A 13338-nucleotide genomic window follows, 5' to 3' on the forward strand; every position below is an offset into this window, starting at 1 on the left:
GCTGTGTATCTAATCCTATCTTGTGTGATACTGTCTGCTGAGCAGTGTATCTAATCTAATCCTGTGTGATACTGTCTGCTGAGCCATGTATCTAATCCTATCCTGGGTGATACTCCTATTGTCCTTGGTGACACTTTAGACATTTCTGGTCACCAACAAAATGGCTCTGCACTATGTCCCTACGTGTCATTCTCTGTTATCTGTTGTAAACACTCAGATTGGGAGGGGGGAGGCGTGCCATCACACACAGGAGAGCAGACTCTGCCCACTTTACTGCAGCTGTAATGTGAGCTTTTTCTACAGTGGGATGTCTGTAGGATTTCAGAAGCTGCTCCCCCTAGTGTTTAACAGTGGAAAATATCAAACGTTTTATTTTTTTTATATTTTGCTCAATTAAAAACAAATAATATTTAAACAAAACATTAAAACATTACTTTACATTTTTTTCAGTTATTGATTTTTTTATTTTTTTTTTGATGATACCTTCCCTTTAAGGAGACTCCTGTTTAGATTTCATATTCTTATTAATATTGCAGCAGTCATGATTTTGTTGTATCCTACTCATCACTGTTAGAAGCTTATACCTTGTATATGGCAGTTAATACAAGTATAAATGGAGAGAAAAAAAAAGTCGCTTTGCACAGTGTAACATCAGAAAAAGAAAAAACTGAAGGTAGCCTTAAAGAATATGAAGACATTTAAAAATTCTAAAATCATTTGCGCTTCATGAATGTTCTTTTATAATTGTGTGACTACAATCAGAGTAAAAAATAAAAAATATATACCGTATTTTTCGCTTTATAAGACGCACTTTTGTTCCCCCAAATTTTGGGGGAAAGTAGGGGGTGCGTCTTATAATCCGAATATACGGGGGGGGGGGGTGTATATATATATATATACACACACTACAGAGTCCAGGGGAGGTGCGGGCAGCTCTGGAGCTCTGCTGGGGGACTTATGAAAGCTGGGAGCAGAAGCCTTTGATCTCCTGCACCCGCTCATATAATATGCACAGCTGCTGTCCACCACCATGGTGCTGAAAGTGCACCGCGGCGATAGGCTGGGGCAGCAGTGTATATTATATCTGCCTGCCCCTTCTTTGATTGCACATGCCCCCTCCCCCGTGTTAGCTATGTCCCCTATGCTGCTGCAAACAGTAAAATAATAAACTTTTTACTCACCTCCTCCAGCGTGTCTGCCAGGCCTCCCTCCTGCTGCTGTGATAAGGCACATGATTTCACTCTTCCGTGCCGATCACATGACCAGCCGAGAACCAGGAAATGCAGGAGGCCGGAGTTCAACCCCGAGGAGGGGACACAGACAGGACAATGCTGGAGAAGGTAAGGAAAGTTTATTTTCCTAAAAGCAGCAGCATGGGGCGATATATAACACAGGGAGCTGTGTGCCAGCAATAGTGGGCCATGTGCCGCTACATGGGGCCGTGTGCCGCCACATGGGGCCATGTGCCAGCAATAGTGGGCCGTGTGCCGCCACATGGGGCCATGTGCCAGCAATAGTGGGCCGTGTGCCGCCACATGGGGCCGTGTGCCGCCACATGGGGCAGTGTGCCGCCACATGGGGCAGTGTGCCGCCACATGGGGCCGGGTGCCGCCACATGGGGCCATGTGCCAGCAATAGTGGGCTGTGTGCAGCCACATGGGGCCATGTGCCGCCACATGGGGCCATGTGCCAGCAATAGTGGGCTGTGTGCAGCCACATGGGGCCGTGTGCAGCCACATGGGGCCGTGTGCAGCCACATGGGGCCGTGTGCCACCACATGGGGCCATGTGCCGCCACATGGGGCCATGTGCCGCCACATGGGGCCATGTGCCAGCAATAGTGGGCCGTGTGCAGCCACATGGGGCCGTGTGCAGCCACATGGGGCCGTGTGCCGCCACATGGGGCCGTGTGCCGCCACATGGGGCCGGGTGCCGCCACATGGGGCCATGTGCCAGCAATAGTGGGCTGTGTGCAGCCACATGGGGCCGTGTGCAGCCACATGGGGCCGTGTGCCGCCACATGGGGCCATGTGCCAGCAATAGTGGGCTGTGTGCAGCCACATGGGGCCGTGTGCCGCCACATGGGGCCATGTGCCAGCAATAGTGGGCCGTGTGCAGCCACATGAGGCCATGTGCCAGCAATAGTGGGCTGTGTGCAGCCACATGGGGCCGTGTGCAGCCACATGGGGCCATGTGCCAGCAATAGTGGGCCGTGTGCAGCCACATGAGGCCATGTGCCAGCAATAGTGGGCCATGTGCCGCCACATGGGGCCATGTGCCAGCAATAGTGGGCCGTGTGCAGCCACATGGGGCCGTGTGCAGCCACATGGGGCCGTGTGCAGCCACATGGGGCCGTGTGCAGCCACATGGGGCCGTGTGCAGCCACATGGGGCCGTGTGCAGCCACATGGGGCCGTGTGCCGCCACAGTGGGCCGTGTGCCGCCACAGTGGGCCGTGTGCCGCCACAGTGGGCCGTGTGCCGCCCACAGTGGGCCGTGTGCCAGCCACAGTGGGCTGTGTGCCAGCCATAGAGGATGTGTGCCAGGCATAGGGGACATGTGGCATCACTGGGCCATATCCAGATTCAGAGGGCTAATTTTAGGATGGGGGGGGCTATGAGGGACATATACCCTATATGATTTGTCAGACGGACACTGGCATTATAAGACGGACCCCATTTATTAAAAAATTCTCTATTCCTTCACCAAATTTGGGGGTGCGTCTTATAATCAGGTGCGTCTTATAAAGCGAAAAATACGGTAATAACAGCAACAATAAAAATAATGAAGCGGCTGTCTGGGCAAAAAGAAACCAGCGGTTTGGAGCTGTAAAGAAGAAAATATATATTTATTTCATACACTTTGGGAGTCTCGTGTTTCACACCCAGTTGGATCTAGCATAGGCCGCCCCATGGTCTGCGCTGACACCGGAAGAGGCCACATCACCGTTACACCAGCAGCAGGAACGCTTGGCCTGTGTTTGGCTGCAGCGGTCAGGGAACTTGGGCAGCATGTCATCGGATGCTTTAATTAAAGCTGAAGACCCAGTAGTCATGTGCCCATAGATGTGTGCAGAGCTGGATAAGTGTAACAAAGGCAAACATTAATGAAGAGTTTTGATTATAGAAAAACTCACCTATGATTTTCGGACTGGAGATTTACATTTGATCACTGGGACCCACGCCGGTCTCTACATTGAGGGTGGGTGGTGATCGCTGCCATTTATTCTCATTGCAGTATTATAGAAAACTCAAGACCCCCATTTATTATAAAAAAAAAAAAATAATAAATCATTAAGGCTATGTGCCCACGGGACCTTGTTTCTGCGGATTTTGCAGCGGAAAACCTGCGGATTTTTCTGGATTTTCCAGATAAATCCGCAGGTTTTAGCATGTACAGTCACTCACCATGTTATCCTATGGGACATGGGGAAGTGCTGTGTCCACACTGCGGAAAGTGCAGCTGCCGACCATGCTGCGGATGTAGGCATCCGCATGTATAATTGCATGTCAATTATTCATGCGGAATTACCTGCAGATGTCCCGGCCCTCCGCTATGGAGATAAGAGGCTGGGATGTCCGCAGGTAAGCCGCATGAATCTCCGCATGTTTCCCGCAGCTATTCCGCTGTAATCTAGCAGCTAAAAATAGCTGCGGACACCGGCGGGAAACATGCGCTCGTACCTGCCGTGGGCACATAGCCTAAGAGTCTGAGCAATCATATACATAGGTGTTAAAGGAGAGAAAATGAGGACTGATGAGTTGTGTGTTTTTTTTTTAGCAAACCACCATAGAGGTAGGGTATATAGTCCTTTAATAATTTAGGCGTTTTAAGTAGAAATGTTGTCGTACATTAAATGCTCCATTCAATTAAAAAAAAAAAAAAATCTATATTGTAGCGAAAATAAATCCACAACACCAAAACTGTGAAAGAAAAAAAAAAGAAAGAAACATGTTTAAGCTTATTAAGTCAGAATCTCCCCCAAACAGAGCACGCTGGCATTCTAAATGCAGAGGCAGGGAAATCAGAAGGTAAACGAGGAGATGGCTCACACCACAATATCCTATAAACACTCCAAACAGTGTGGCATTCATAAGCCTACAATGAGACATTCAGTGATTTGTATCAGATGATGCCAACCAGCGCTGCATCAAGATCCTCACATAAACATCGGCAATTCAGGAGATGTTATTCCCCAAGTACATCTCTGGTGAATGTCAGCCGGCCAAAGGCATCTGAAATAGACGGGGCAACACGAAATCTTCCGGGATGGGAACAAGAATGACTAGCCGTACTAAGGTAATGTGGCTAAGTCTTCATGGCCATCCTGTCTGGCACCCGCTAACATGGGTGCTGTTATGTCCTCTTCCACAATCATATCCATCTGATGTTCAGACAGTCACTTTTGAAATCCGTTTTATGGATGACTTCTAGACCCACGCCTACCTTCACATTTCCAAGCAGTACAACTTCTACATTAAATGGGTTTTACAGCTGCTAATATAGATTCACAAAAGGGCTAAATAAAAATATAAGGACCGAAATAAGACTTCCAAACCTTTAGTGGGAGCCGTTCTTGTGCTCACTCACTATTTTACACGCTGGAAATAACCTGCCATCACCAGGCTGTAATATGGGGCTTACTGAAGGACATTCCATTGAAACTTTAGTCCGTATACGTGGACTAGAAGGAAAGTGTTAACCCACGCTGCCGTGGGGAATGAGGAAATCGCTCAGGAGAGATCTTCGTGATTATTATTATTCAACGCGTTTCGGAGTCAATACAACTCCGTCAGGAATCAAAATCACTGTAGTATATCACTGATTTTGTATCCTGAAGGAGTTGTATTGACTCGCGGGCTAAGCCTTTCCTTATACTCCACGTAAACCAATTCATCCTCATCATTTCTGCTCATATGGTAGTTGGGACCCTCACAACTAACCTTAGTGAGTGTTTCCTTGTATTTTATACTGGTACCACCAGGATAAGACCATTAGCGTCTTTGTCTTTTCCAGAAAAACCTTTATTGAAACTTTAGTAAAAGATATGTGCACAAGAACAGTTTACCAGAGCCCCAGCACCCAAGAATGACCCTCGGGAGCTAATGCACTAGGAGATATTTACTAGTGTAACCTATTACAGTCTGTGCCTCCAAACTTGCAGTCTGTCCAGTAATGGTGGCTACATGGACAGATAGTAGTCACTGGGATGTTGCTGCATCTTATACTGGGATCAGCAGGGGACATAATCCTGAATATAAGGCATAGCTGTATTAAAAATAAATTAAACAGCTAGATCTCTAGAAGGAATCTGGTTTTCATGTGTTCTTGGAGACCAAGAAGCTGGCAGTCACATCATAAGCCGCCTTCATATTGGCAAGCACTAAAAGAGCAGACAAATGCGTGTACTTCATTAGTCTCTTCAATCACTGATAAACTGTGGCGATGGCGTCCGTTCTGGAGACATCACTAGAACTTGGATGATAGGAGCGAGTTATCTGTGGTACAGAGGGAACAATGTACACTAACGGGTACCCAGAGGCCAGCTATATCTAGAGACACCTCTACAAGACCACCCCTTTTAAATAGGCCACCTCTGCCGACAATGCTGTGACAGAGGTGGGGAAACAAAAGGCGCAATAGGGTCTTACCCGGTATAACGTGAGGTGATGAGAAAGAAATAGGTACACTCACCTGATGGGGTTGTGCCAGTCACAACTCCTTAAACCGCATGTGAGTGTCCGCGTGGTTCAAGCAGCGGCCCCGAAAAAACGTGGTAGGAATGTAATCAAGGGAAAAACGGGTATATGCCGCGCTTAAAAACCACTGATGCAGAATTAATGTAGAAATTTCTTTTTTATTTCAGCATTCCAACGCGTCTCAGAGACAAGGACCATCTCCTTCTTCAGGGAAAAAGAAATCATCTGATTTCTGATCAGATTTCTTTTTCCCTGAAGAAGGAGACGGTCCTTGTCTCTGAAACGCGTGACAATGCTGTGAGTAACAGCCTCATTCTGAGAGGACCAACCCGAGAAAACCATATTTCAGGGCAATCCCCTCTATCAGAAGGCATTGAAAAAGTTAGCCAACTATGTATATATTTTTCTTTGTAAAGGTGAGGTCCCAAGCTCTTCTCAAAAGCAATTCAAAAACATCACTGTCTAAAAATGAACAAGTCCTGGCGGGTTTCAAGTATGTGTGCAAGGAAAGTCTAAGGCAATACAGATGTTGTGAGGGAATGCAACTCTTTGCTAAAATCGGAGCTAAATCTTCTGGATGACATCTAGAAATAACTTCTGCTGGGATATATTCCCTGAATGAAGCCACCTTATTGCCTCACCATAACTCTGAAAGGTTTTGCCAATTACACCAATGGCACATATTGTGGTTAGAGATGAGGGAACCGTAGGAGGTTCACCAGGGACATTCGAACCTTACAGTTTGGTTTCTGACTCCAACTTGATTCGAACCTCAATGGAAGTCAGTAATTGGGCCACCCACCCACCCACATGCTGCCAGCCATAAGCAGAACAGTTCCAGAGGGAACGGGGTTTTTCGTGTGTGTGTGTGTGTGTGTGTATATGTGTGTATGTGTGTATATGTGTATATGACCACCGTGCGGAGCTGCCGCCCGACCACCGTGCGGAGCTACCGCCCAGCCCAACCCCCCCCCCACCCCATCTAATGTCTCCTCCCCAAATTCCTTTAGAATGTAGAAGGGCCCTCTTCCCTCTGTACTAGTCTGTCTATTGTAACTTGTATATGTGTTCTGTATGTAACCCCTTCTCACGTACAGCACCATGGAATCAATGGTGCGCTATAAATAAATACTAATATTATACATATATATATATACACATATATATATATATATACATATATATATATACATATATATATATACATATATATATATACATATATATATACATTATATATATATATATATATATATATATATATATATATATATATATATATATATATATATATATATATATATATATATATATATATATATATATATATATATATATATATGCACATTACATCTGATCACACTGATTTTACCCCAGTGTGAGCTGATCAAACACTACATGTGCCTTGCACAGGGCTGAGCATCAGTCATACCCAAGCACAGCGATGCTCACTTCAGTGGTTTGCACTCAAAACTCGCTCGTACTTCAAACCCAAACGTTGGGGGTTGTTTTTTTTTTGGAGGGGGGGGGGCTCAGTTTCGAAACCCGAACCTCAGGTTCGCTCATCTCTAATTGTGGCAGTGCACGTCATCTCATACTTCATTCATGGTCCAAGTAAGTATTTCCTCCGATTTTCAGCAACGTTTGGTCAGTGTCCATTTTTACCATCAGTGTTTTCTCAAAGATATTTACAAATAAAGATATTACAAGACTTCTAATATTAATTAGAATATTAATCATGGATAACACAAGGACTGTACCCGGATGCCATCTGTGTGCTGGTGGCGATTGTCACAAACCCATAGAACTGCATGGGTAATTTTAATCCGTGATTTTTTTTTTTTTTTGCAAACGCTGAACACATAAGAAAAAAAAAAACAAACCATGGACATGTGAGCAGCCTCAGATTATAGATTACCTTAGTGGACATCGGACGTGTGAATGAGGGCTTTTAGAGAGCTTGCCTTGTATTTCACACAATATAACACTTCTGCTTTTCTTAGAACTTTAAATTGGCAACTGGGCGTTACACATTCATTTTTTGGAAAAATAAGAGTTACACTATAACACATATATGAGAAAATCTGTATCAGAAATGCTATTCCACGGGTAATACATGCAGTAACTAAAGCGGACCCGTCAGGAGTGGTGACATTACAGATTTATTTGCTCCCCATGTGTAAATATAAGCCTCACAGGGCATAAAAGCTGCTGAAGAAACGTCATGTTAATATTAGAAGGACATTTGTAATATTTGCTTTATTCAGAGCCTCTCACGTGTCACATTCTTGCTCCCACAGGTGACATGCACAATGACAGAATTATCAATAAAGAAGAGAAACATTACCTAGTCTGCTGCCATTCCTGGGCATTGCCATGAATGAGCCAAGACTTCCGCCTATAACACTGTGTGGTCTTCTCAGGGGTGGCTTCTTGAAGGATCCTGTGTATTGATGGAGGAAGGAGTGCATACTATGAGACGTCGGAGGCCTGCCATTCTTCACAATAGGTTCTAGTAATCCCAAGGGCAACACAGATCCATTCCATCAGAAAAGGAAAGATTGTAGTATAGGTAGAGACCCACGGAAAAAAAAGCAGGAAGAAAAAGAATTGATTATTGTCCGCACCATCTGTGAATCATCAAACACCCATTTATGAAGAATCACTTGTGCTTTACTTTGCACGTTAGTCAGCGACTAATGCATCAGATACAATCAACAGAAGAATGGGTCAGATTTTCTCTAATCCCATCACCAGCGACATTTCCCAGAGAGGAGGCAACATTAGAAGGATCCAATGTGACAAGGAATTGGATCAGGTCATATTAATGTGCATCAGGAAAGTAACCCCAGGACCCCTGTAGCTCTACAGAACCAAAATGTGCTCATAGTGTTCTAGAAATACAGAGGCCATACACAGCTTAGAACAGATTTCAGGAGCCCTCATTTCTGGTGTTTGCTTAAATCAATGGGTTCAGATTAGGTTAGGGTCACACCTTTGGTAGGTAATGCAGTTTTCCTGTCCCTTGTACAGAATGGCATTGTTGGGTTTCTGTCATGGTGGCCATCATTTTATCACAAAAATAGCACAGTATGAGAAGCTGGGTTTTCAGAAAAATGGCAGCCACAGTAAAGGAAACCTAACCGGTCCATTGTAGTCAATATGGTACTTCTGGCCCAGTTTGTACCCGTTATTTCACAGATCCATCTGCTATATAATTACACTTTTTCTAAAACGGAACAGAAAAAAGGAATTCCCTACTGAAGGTGTACTCAGCACAAAATTAAAGGGCCAGAAATGCACAGAAGTGCTCCAGTGGTGACATCCTGCATATTGTGAAGCCATAGTGTATGCATGTGAAAATGAGCGCCTAACAATAGTGACAAGCCTATTGTTAGAGGAGCAGAGATCTACTGCACAATGCTACCTACACTGCTCCCACCAGTCCCATGTACTATGGCATTCCACAGGTAGCAGAGTATAGGATGAGATCAGAGGCATGATGTAGGGGCAGAGACCCTGATTACTTACTGACCTGTTTGCTGTCAATTTGATAAAATCCTGGCTTTCTTTGCTGCAGACCTAATCTACATTGTGTCCACCGCCATTAACATGAGAACGGCGGCAGCTATAGGCATAGAAGTGGTGTCTCGGTATAGTAAAGTAGCCATGTACTACGCAATGAAACCACCTATAGCGCCACCTGGTGGAAAACAACGGAGTTAGCATTTTTATCTTGAAAACGGAACGAGATAGAGAAAAAAGGTGAATTTAAAAATCATAGGGTATCAATTCAATACAAATCAACTGTCTGCATACAGAAATGCTATGATATGAAACCCATGACCCCCCCAAAACATTGAATGCTGGTCACACATATGGCGCTCATTTAACTTTGATGCTCAAAGTGTCCCCCGTCAGCTGCAATGCACATCTGGACTCTGCACAGCATACTGTATAGCTGCACATTGTGCAATATGGTAGGTGACACGTTTGCACAAGCATCTGTGATACGTCATCGAAGGTCCTGCAATGTTGGTGGAGGGGTCGCATACACCTGCTGTTTGATGTGACCTCACAGAAAGAAGTCCAATGGGGTCAGGTCAGGTGAGCGTGGAGCCCACTCCACGCCGCCACCATATCCAATGACTTGTAGGAAGGTCTCCATGAGGTATCGCTTCACGTCCGCAGCCTTGTGAGTTCTAGTCTATGTGCCCACGGGAGATTAAACCTGCGGCTTTATCTGTGGAAAATCCGCGGATTTTCTGTTTTTTTCCAGATAAATCCGCAGGTTTCAGCATGTACAGACACTCCCCATGTTATCCTATGGAACATGGGGAGTATCTGTGTCCATGCTGCGGATACGTGCGGCTGCGGAACATGCTACGGATGTCCCGCAGCCGCACGTAATTGCATGTCAATTATTTCTGTGGAATTACCTGCGGAAATCCCGGCCCTCCACTATGGAGATATAGGCCGGAACTTTCGCAGGTAAGCCGCATGAATGCCTGCAGGTTAACCGCAGCTACTTCGCTGTACTACCGCAGCTAAAAATAGCTGCGGATTCCGGCGAGCAGCTACAGAAAACCTGCAGATGTACCTGCGGATACAAACTCCCGTGGGCACATAGCCTTACACGTTCTAATCATAGCATTTATGTATGCAAGGTGTGGATTCATATTGAATTGATGCCCTACAAGTCTCTAATTCAGTTTTTTTCTCTATCTCGTTCCGTTTTAGAGATAAAAATACTAACTCCGTAGTTTCCCATCAGGTGGTGCTATAGGTGGTTTCATTGCATAGCGCATGGCTACTTTACTATACCTAGACACCACTTCTATGCCTATAGCTGCCGCTGCTCTCAAGTTAATGGCGGTGGACAGGATAGGGGTGGACACATTGTAAATGCTGAGCTCTGCATAACTCCATCCCACCACTGATTGTCAGCACTTTGGCAGCTTTCTGCTCATGTACAGTGTACACAATCAGTGGTGGGATGGGTTATTAAAAGCTCATTAATATGCTGGGCTACCTATCAGCAGACTAACTAGTCCACTAGTAATAATCTCCTGTTGATAAAACAGTGATTTTACCAAAATTACACTAAGCAACTCAGTAAGTGACACACTGCTAGAATAAGGGTTTCTGTGGTTCTCCTATTCGATTAGGTGACAAAAAAAGTGATGAGAGATGCCCTTTAAAAAAATTCCATCCAGAAAGCATTTTTCAGCTATCCAATGAATTGATGATCATAGCTAAATTACTGGGGGGGGGGGGGGAGGGTCTGAATGCTATGCCATCAGCAATTACCAGAACAGAATACCCCTTTAAATGGTACATTTGTAGAGCCCTGACCACCTTCTATGACAATTGTTAGGGTCATAGAAGACAAAACAAGGACAAATAGGCATGATGACAACTCACAGTTGTTTAATAGTCTCCTTAGATGGGATGACCACACTTCCATGTGCACAGAACGGTTATTAATATTTGCACAGAATATTATTGTGTTTAGCAGCACATGCCACCTTTAGTGCTGTTGAAAACAATATTATATAGAGGCAATCTGTTAGCAGGTTTTCGCAATGCAATCTAAGAGGAGCATGATTCTAGCAATGTGTCATTTACTGGGTTGTGTTTGAATAAAATCAGTGTTTCCTCAGCAGGAGATTATCACTGAAGCATATCATGCAGTCCTCTTGCTCTATGTAAACTCACCTCCATCACTGATTGGCACCTGTGTACACTGTGCATAGGAGGACAGTTGCCAATCAGTGGTGGGGGTGGGGTTATACACAGATCAGCATTCAAAGAACTGGTAGACCTGCAGAACATAAAGTGGTGTTATGAAAACTACAGCAAGCAGCCCAGTGTGTGACATTGCTGGAACCAGGGTATCTGGCCCTACACCATGCTGCTTTCAGATGGGATAGCAAAAACCTGGTGATGATTCCCTTTTAGCTTAGAAATTTCTTCATCTAAGAAAACACCCTGAATGAGCACACCAGACAGACTTTCAGTGGCGGCCAATTGGTAATCAATTAGCTATTGACTGGTATCTTCATAGAAAGGGAAGAACAGATTCCTGAAAGTCAGCTTAACAATAATAGCCACTCAGCTGCTTTCAGATCCATATCAATGCCATTTATAGAGAAAGCAACCAAAGAAATACTGAGCCAGTGAATTTAAAAGGCAGGCTCTGACCTTGATCCTCTGGAGGTAAGTAAAGCCGTCGGAGGTTTACATTCTTGCACGTGGCCCAACATAAAACACGCTATATAAATACAGAACTTTTTCTATACAGACTAAGAAGTATATTTACTAAATGTGAAAACACCAGACTGTGTCTATACATTCTGTACCCATGCTTTTCTGAGATAAAGGGGTGGTCTGGGATTTGGAAACGGTCTTTTTTCCCTATGGGATGCATCTGAAATTAGAGGGCTTAGCTACAATACCAGAAGCAGCTGATAGACAAGTGTGGTGCTGACAAAGAGAAAAAACAAGCTGCTAAACCTAAACTAATCCTGTGCAGAAAATGAAAAAAAGTCTACATCGGGTTTACCAAGGCACCTTAAATAGTGGCATGCAATATCCGGTTAGGACCAGGAGTGTCTGGACAGTGACAACCATGACGTGATTGAAATGTGTCTTTTAGCCTCAAAGCAGAGGTGTGATCCGATTATACAATACTAACAGCATACATTAAACTGATCTGACACTTGATGAAGCTGGTGTGCTTACACTGAAAATCCATAGCAGAAAGGCTGTGTGATCCTTTTTGAGAGTTCTTCTGTCAGATAATAAAATGAACATGCTAGGAGTCCAACTTTTAATATCAGGACTATACAGGCATTCTGACATGGGTTGTCAAAGTCAGTAAACAAGCATCAGGTATAAGATCCATGGATCGTGTATTTGACAGATATTGCATTCATAGTTACAGTAAACTACTTTGTTGCTTTTGAGTTCTGTTCTGGTTATTCACAATCTGAACTGTCAAGTGCTAAGATCTCAGATTTGCAGCATTGAAAGGGAAGCTGTCAGCAGGTTTTTGCCATGTAACTTGAAAACAGCATGATGTAGGGGTTGAAAAACAAAAATCAACTATGCCTCTTTTGCCAGGCTGTGTGCTGCTCTTCACGTAAACTAAAGGCTTTGCTGCACTAAATTGTCTCATGCACAGTGATCCTGCCTAACCCCCGTGACTAACTCCTCATTTGCAATGTGCAACCTCTATAGAGAGGCTGGTGTGGGCGGAGGCAGCTTTTGGAGCTCCGCTGCTTTGCTAGATCTAAAAATGTGATTGTGTAGAACGGCTGCAGCCAGTAATCGAAGTGATACATCACTGGACTCAGAGTCCCTTTGACCACATCTTGCTGCTCTCGGATGAGTTAGCAAAAACTGTGTGTGCGTGTGTACATTATATGTGGCTCAGTGGTTAGCACTGTAGTCTTGCAGCGCTGGCGTCCTGGGTTCAAATCGCACAAAGGTTCTCCGGTTTCCTCCCACACGCCCAAAAAAAGCCACATACTGATAGGGACCTTAGATTCTAAGCCCCAATGGGGACAGTGTTGCCATTGTATGTAAAGCGCTGTGGAATTAATAGTGCTATATAAGTGAATAAATATTATATAAATA

The 13338-nt window shown here is 44.6% G+C and overlaps 1 protein-coding gene across 1 annotated transcript in view; it reads right to left on the minus strand.

Moving 5' to 3' along the window:
- Positions 1-13338, minus strand: part of CDK17 (cyclin dependent kinase 17) — a 216131-nt gene that overhangs the window by 104397 nt on the left and 98396 nt on the right. Inside the window, exon 3 of the mRNA XM_075344742.1 lies at positions 8045-8209. Coding sequence (XP_075200857.1) covers positions 8045-8209 — 165 coding nt within the window. The remainder of the gene's footprint in view (positions 1-8044; positions 8210-13338) is intronic.

Source organism: Anomaloglossus baeobatrachus, chromosome 4 (assembly GCF_048569485.1).
Source record: "Anomaloglossus baeobatrachus isolate aAnoBae1 chromosome 4, aAnoBae1.hap1, whole genome shotgun sequence".
NCBI lineage: Eukaryota > Metazoa > Chordata > Amphibia > Anura > Aromobatidae > Anomaloglossus > Anomaloglossus baeobatrachus.